The sequence below is a fragment of the Mastomys coucha genome, chromosome X (assembly GCF_008632895.1).
Source record: "Mastomys coucha isolate ucsf_1 chromosome X, UCSF_Mcou_1, whole genome shotgun sequence".
Taxonomy (NCBI): Eukaryota; Metazoa; Chordata; class Mammalia; order Rodentia; family Muridae; genus Mastomys; species Mastomys coucha.
Genome location: NC_045030.1, coordinates 96902983 through 96910295, shown reverse-complemented (window position 1 = coordinate 96910295; position 7313 = coordinate 96902983). Strand labels below are relative to the sequence as shown.

Sequence of the window (7313 nt, the reverse complement as noted above, 5' to 3'; positions counted from 1 at the left end):
ACTACTCAGCTATTAAAAACAATAAATTTATGAAATTCTTAGGTAAATGGATGGATCTGGAGAATATTTTTTTAATTTCTTTTTTTCATAGGGGAAACTGGGAAAGGAGATATATGATATGTAAATAAAAAAATATCTAATAAAAAATTCTTTGTTTTGTGCATTTGGTGTTTTGATTATTATGTGGTGGAAGGAATTTCTTTTCTGGTCCAGTCTATTTGGAGTTCTGTAGGCTTCTTACATATTCATGGGCATCTCTTTCTTTAGGTTAGGGAAGTTTTCTTCTATAATTTTGTTGAAGATATTTACTGGGACATTACATTGGGAGTCTTCACTCTCTTCTATACCTTTTATCCTTAGGATTGGTCTTCTCATTGTGTCCTAGATTTCCTGAATGTTTTTGGTTAGGAGCTTTTTGCATATTGTATTTTCTTTGACTGTTGTGACAATGTTTTCTGTAGTTTCTTCTGTCCCTGAGATTCTCTCTTCTATCTCTTGAATTCTGTTGGTAATGCTTGCATCTATGGCTCCTGATTTCTTTCCTAGGTTTTCTAACTCCAGGGCTGTTTCTCTTTGTGATTTCTTTATTGTTTCTATTTCCATTTTTAGATCCTGGGTGGTTTTGTTCATTTCCTTCACCTGTTTGATTGTGTTTTCCTATAGATCTTTAATGAATTTTTGTGTTTACTCTTTTAAAAGGTAAAGGCTTCTAGCTGTTTACCTGTGATCTCCTGTATTTCTTTAAGGGATTTTATGTCATTCTTAAAGTCATCATCATGAGAAGTGATTTTATATCTGAACCTTGCTTTTCTGGTGTGATACTGTGTCCAGGACTTCCTATGGTGGGAGATTTTGGTTCTGATGATGCCAAGTAACCTTGTTTTCTGTTGCTTATGTTCTTACACTTGACATCTGGTTATCTCTAGTGCTTCCTGCCCTGGCTAAATTTGACTGGAGCCTGTCCTTCCTGTGATCCTGGTTGTGTCAGAACTCCTCAGAGTCAAGCTGTCTCTCTGATCCTGTGATTCTGGGATCCTGGGATCCCATGATCCTGTACGTTAGAGTGCCTGATAGTGGAGCTTCCTCTAGGTACTATGGGAATAGCTGCAGAGTTTACACCCAAGGTCAGCTCATGGCACTGGCCCAGATAGACTGGAATTAACCCATGCCACTGGACTGGTGGAGTTCCTGCATGCCTGGGTCCTGCTAGTCACCTACAGTTATTGGGTTGTTACTAATCTATGTCATTAATATCAATCTTACACTATTTAAGAAAATGGTTGTACCAGAATTTGGTGCATATGTATTTGGAATTTTATTCCATTTGCCTAATTGTTCCTTTGATTTGAATGATGTGTCCTTTTATCTCTTCTAATCAATTTTACTTTGATGTCATTTTTATCAGACATTTAGATAGTAATGCCTGTTTACTTCCTGGCCCCATGTTTGCAGCATTTTTCCCAATCTGTTCATTTTAAGGTGTTCCCCATTTTTAAATATAAAATTAATTTCATTTCTTAATCCATTCAGTGAGCCCATGCCTTTTGGTTGGAGAGTTGGGGCCATTTATATTTTAAGTTATTACTGAAAGGTATATGCTGGTTATATTCATTTTGTTGTTGTGCTCTTAGTTGTATTTTATGTGTCAGTAATTGTATCTTCATTTTTTTCCCTATGGTCCTCTCTTCAGCTCAAGGTACTGTTTCCAATATACCCTGTAGGGCTGGTTTAATGGATATGAATTCTGTTAGGTATTTTATATAGTAAGGTTTTTCTTTCTGCTTCAACTCTAGCAGATTGCTTTTCCAGATACAGTAGTCTTAGTTGGTATCTGTATTTATTAAGAACTTGGATTACATTGTTTCATCCTTTTCTGGCTTTCAAAGTTCCCATTGAGAAATCAACTGTTATTTGATAGGTTTTCTTTTATATATGATGTGTGTCTTTTCTCTTGCTGCTTTCTCTATCCTATTGTTGTTCTGTATGTCTGTTGTTTTAATTATAATATACCTATAGTAGAGGATTTTTTTGTTGTTGTTTCAATTGCTTAGGAAAAAACCCCAACATTTTCCATCCTTTCACCAGAACTGTCATTTTTTTGGAGGGAACAAATCAATAGATCCTGTTTTTAACCTAATCTTCTAGTCTTTGCCTTTTGCCTAGGGAATTAATACCTGTCATAATCAGTTTATTGTTGAAAGATGTATGTTAATTCCTGATAGTTTATTGTTTTGTGGTTTGGGGTTTCCTTATTCCTCTGCCAAAGTATTATAAAAAGTGCAGTTTACTTTTCCTGTGGTCTTTTATTCCAAAGGACTCCTTCTGGTATCTCCCATAGAGCTGGCTTAGTGGTCATGAATGTGTTTAGCCTGATTTTTGTCATTGTTGTTGTTATTGTTTTGTTTATCATTAAAAAGCTTTCTTTTTTCTTAAATTTTTATCAATAATTTTGCTCGGTATAGTAATTTAAATGGTAGTTGTCTTTCAAAACTTGAAATATATCATTTCCCAACTTTTAGTACTTTTTTTCATTGTTAATGTTACTCCCAGAAGCCTGTTTTTGTGTGTGATGTCTCTTATGCTGCTCTCAGTATACTTTTGGGGGGAGTCTCTTTAGTTAATGGTTTAATTGAAGGGAAACTCATGTTTATTTTCTGTTCATGTCAAAGTGCTCCTTATATCTAGGTTGGCATCTCTTTTCATAGGTGGGATATTTTCCTCAATGCATTGCTGAAAACATTTTCTGTACGTTTTGAATGGAAATTTCTTTCTTTTCTATACCAATTTGGTATTACCATAGAGTGCTGTTTAATCTTCAACCTATCAGCCATACCTTTGCATAAATTCATCTGAGGGCCTTTTGGAATATTCTGATTCCTTCATCTTAATGTATGAAGTGATCATAAGAAAAACGTACCACCAAAATAGACAAAATTTGGGCTTTTTTAATACCAAATTGAAACAGCTTTTATGACAGTTTCAATTCTAGGAGTAGAAAATGAAAAATAGTGCTTCAGTGAGTCATTTTTCAATCACACTGAAAAAGGAGTCATCTTCAGTCATCTCTGATTCTACTGAACACTTAATCTTCTTGGTCTAATTGAGAATAACTTCAAGACAAGTCCTGAGGAGTGTTTAATTTGAGATTAAAACTTCTTCATGGGGAACAGTGATTCTCATGTCTCACGACTTAGTGAAAGTAATTATATATATATATATATATATATATATGTATATATATATAAAGATACCTTATTTTTATTTTAATTTCTTATGGCTAAAAACAAAGGCATAATTTTATGTAGCAATGGCTTGATGATTTTATTCCATTAGTTTGATATATATTATAGAAGGGACACATACTATCTGAAGATGAGATGCCTAGTTTATGAACTATCCAGGTAGTAGGTATGTGTTTTTCATTACAGAATCAAAAAAGAAACCTGGCTCATTGCTAATGTAATTGCTTCCTCTTCTGAATCCTGCTAAAATACATTATTATCTGTACTGATCATTTGCAGTTTACTGTATACCACTTTTCATGGCCAATGTTTTAAAGTTGAAATATACAATTTCTCTCTGGTCTGTTAATTGCACAGCATTGTTTCACAGATCAGCTTATTCTTCAAACACATTTACAGCAGGTAAAACAAGGTAGAAGTTTCTGTTCAAAATTTTGAAGTTGTACTCTGAGGGAACAGGAATCACTAGTTTCTATTCACAGATGTAGTGTGATATAAAGCTTCAATTTAAAATAATTGATAATGTTTTGTTTGTTTAAATTATTTTCATTACTTCTGTCATTTGCATTAAAAATAATAAACTTTTATTTTACCCATACTATGAGATTCTGAATGAATGAAACTTTTCAAAGTTGCATTGACTATGGAGATAATACATCTTGTAGACCTTTAGAAACAATATACATACAAATCATTTAAGCTGTTCTAATCACTACCTGCAAAATTAATTTTCACATTATTTTGTGCATTATTATGCATTAAGTTATAGAACCACAGTATGTACGGTGTTTCATTTCATAAAAACCACATAGTATGATATGCTTACATCTCAGCAGCCCTAAAATGAATCTGTAGTTTATTATGGGTTATTTCTGAGACTTAGCCACAATGTAGATATTCATGAAATATACCTTATGCTCATAATCACTCCCAATAGGAAAATGGAGGGAAGGGTTCACACTTGAACTCTAAACAGAATGACATGTGTGTATAACAAAACATTTCTAAATTAGTATACCTTGTCAAAATCCCATATATTAGGTTATATTGTAGTACTTACTATAAATTGAACTTTTTGACCCTGTAAGGTATTGTCATTTCATTAATGATAGAAAATCTTAGAGTTTTTACTTTTTTTCCTTTTTGGGAGGGATGAGGCATTTTTGGCCTCAAACTTAAGATCTCCTTTCCTCAGCCTCCATAGTTCTGTGGTTATAAATGTATGCCAATACAACTATGATATATATGTGTGTGTGTGTATATATATATATATATATTTATATATATATATATATGTATAGATACTTTTGGTGTGATTTCTTTTAAGTTAAAAGACAGCCCTGTTTCAAATGCTGTAAATGTATATATATATAGTCACAGATATATGTATGTTGTACATATATGTATATATATATGTTTGTAACTATATATGTATGTTGTACATATATGTATATAATGTGATATATATAATACATATGTCTGTAAGTATTTATAAGGTATTGTTCTTGAGATCATGAGGAATTATATCTGAAACTACATTTTTTCATTTTTCATTTAATTTTTATGTGTGTGGGAATTTGCCTACATATCTGCCTATCTACCATGTACATGTAGTTCTTGCACAGACCAGAAGAGGGTATCATATCCCCTAGGACTTGAGGTACAGAATAACCTGGATCCTGTGGAAGAGCCGCCAATACTATTAACTGATGAGCAATCTCTCCAGCCCCCAGGAACTATATGTCTTACTTCCAGGAGCTTTCAAGTTAGTGGAAATATAAAAATGTGTGTAATAACTATAATAAGAAGCATGCATGGTGTAGTACTATAATCAAGGTACGTTTATAGAATTAAATGTACTTTTTTCCATTTATTATGCTTTTTTCCCTTTCTTATTAGTACTCATAATGGACAGTTAATGATATGCCAAAATTTTAACCAGCCTAACTATAATGTTCTCATTTTAGGTGCCAACAATAAAAATTGAAGATGCCAGCCTCTACTCTGATGAGTTTCAGAAAATTGTGACTGAATTGCAAGAGTTTAAAGATATGCAGAGGAACATGGATGCCAAATATACACAAATGAAACAGTACGTGATAGTCTGAATGTTCTAGCATCTGTTACCAAGGTTTTAAGTTTGACTACTTCAGACTTGTGAAGCTCCACTCTTAGTTTGCATGATACTTTTGGTGTGATTTCTTTTAAGTTAAAAGACAACCCTGTTTCAAATGCTTTAAATTTTGAATTGCTATTAATGAGCCAGTAGCAAAATATTGCTATGATGGCCTAGCATACCACTGTACAAACCAGAAGGAAAATCACTAGGATATAAGACAACAACAGAAATATGAATACTAAGCTAGATAGAAGTTTCCATTTTAACCAAGAAAGAAAACTAGACAAGGATGTTAAATTATGAGTTCTGTATCTAAGTACTCTGATGTACACAACTAATGCACTTTCTGATTCTTCATTCAGTCTGTTCTTTCTTATTTCAGTTTGGCCTATAAAATAAATTCTTTAATATAGTCTTCAGTGTTTTATGAAGAATCAGAGTCCATAACACACCAAGAAATGTCTCTAACAGTAAGGCTTTAATTTAGGAAGGAATATTGTAAGGCGAATTTTAACCAGCTAAAAATATGCACAGTAATAACTTTAAGAAAATGTTATAACCTATTATTTACTTTACAGATGATATGTATGGATAAGTTTGACTGTCTCCTAAGAGTAAGATTATCAAACACTAAAATCACAATTAACATGAGATTCTATGTGCAGAAAATCAAGACATAAAGGATTTTTATGAAGCCAACTTTATTTTGCTGATATAGGACCAGAACCAATTTCTCTATTTCCAAAGCAACAAGGCTTTCCTAAAAATATTGTTCTACTCTTAGTAACATTTGAAAAGGAAAATCGGTTAAGAGGATAAGATTTTATATTTTATCAATAATGGCTTTCGTTGTCTGTTCAGTTTGTCAGTCACTTGATTACTTAAGAAACTAGGATTTAAACCCTATTTTTAAAAAGGGAGGAACAGAGCTAATCAGAGAATTCTCAACTGAGGAAACACAAATGGCTGAGAAGCACCTAAAGAAGTGTTCAACATCCTTAGTCATCAGGGAAATGCAAGTCAAAACAACCCTGAGATTCCACCTCACACCAGTCAGAATGGCTAAGGTCAAAAACTCAGGTGACTGCAGGTGCTGGACAGGATGTGGAGAAAGAGGAACACTCCTCCATTGTTGGTGGGATTGCAAGCTGGTACAACAACTCTGGAAATCAGTTCCTCAAAAAATTAGACAGAGTACTACCAGATGACCCAGATATACCACTCCTAGGCATATATCCATATACATGGTGGGACCCATGGCTCCAGCTGCATTTGTAGCGAGGATGGCCTTTCAGGCATCAATGGGAGGAGAGGTCCTTGGCCTATGAAGGCTCGACAGATGCCCCAGTGTAGGGGAATCATTGGCAGAGAGGCAGGAGTGGATGGGTGGGTGGAGGAACAACCTCATAGAAGCAGAGGGAGTGGGGAATGGGATAGGGGGTTATCAGGAAGGGAGGAAACCGGGTAAGGGGATAACATTTGAAATGTAAATAAAGAAAATATCATGTATATGTATGTATGTATGTCTATATATACATATGTGTGTGTGTGTATGTGTGTGTGTGTGTATATCTAGGATTTAACAAATGGGAGTTTAATTATTATCTTCATGTTGGTCTGTTAAATGCCTAAAGTTATTCTCTAAGGCAACTTTTGTTCTTTTATCACCCTCTGCATATAAATATGCATAAATCTGTGTGTCTGAACTTTATCTAAATGCTATGGGCTTGTTTGCAGAGTTAAAGGCATGTACATTTACTATATGCAAAACAACTAAAAGTGCTTTTTTAAAACAAAATATATTTACATCAGGACTTTCAACATAAAAATATCATCCAAAAAAATATTGCCACTTGGTACTCTTCCTATTTAAAACCTGACCATCATCAAGGTAGCTGTCATCAAGATTAGCTGTCACTAGTCTAAATATGGCTTTTTTTTTTTTTTTTTTT

General features: G+C 33.6%; 1 protein-coding gene across 1 annotated transcript in view; it reads left to right on the top strand.

Annotated features, from left to right (window-relative positions):
• The window catches only part of LOC116086963 (heat shock factor protein 3-like), a 72182-nt gene that overhangs the window by 42433 nt on the left and 22436 nt on the right, over positions 1-7313 (top strand). The window contains exon 4 of the mRNA XM_031365276.1: positions 5210-5334. Within this exon, the coding sequence (XP_031221136.1) occupies positions 5210-5334 (125 nt within the window). The remainder of the gene's footprint in view (positions 1-5209; positions 5335-7313) is intronic.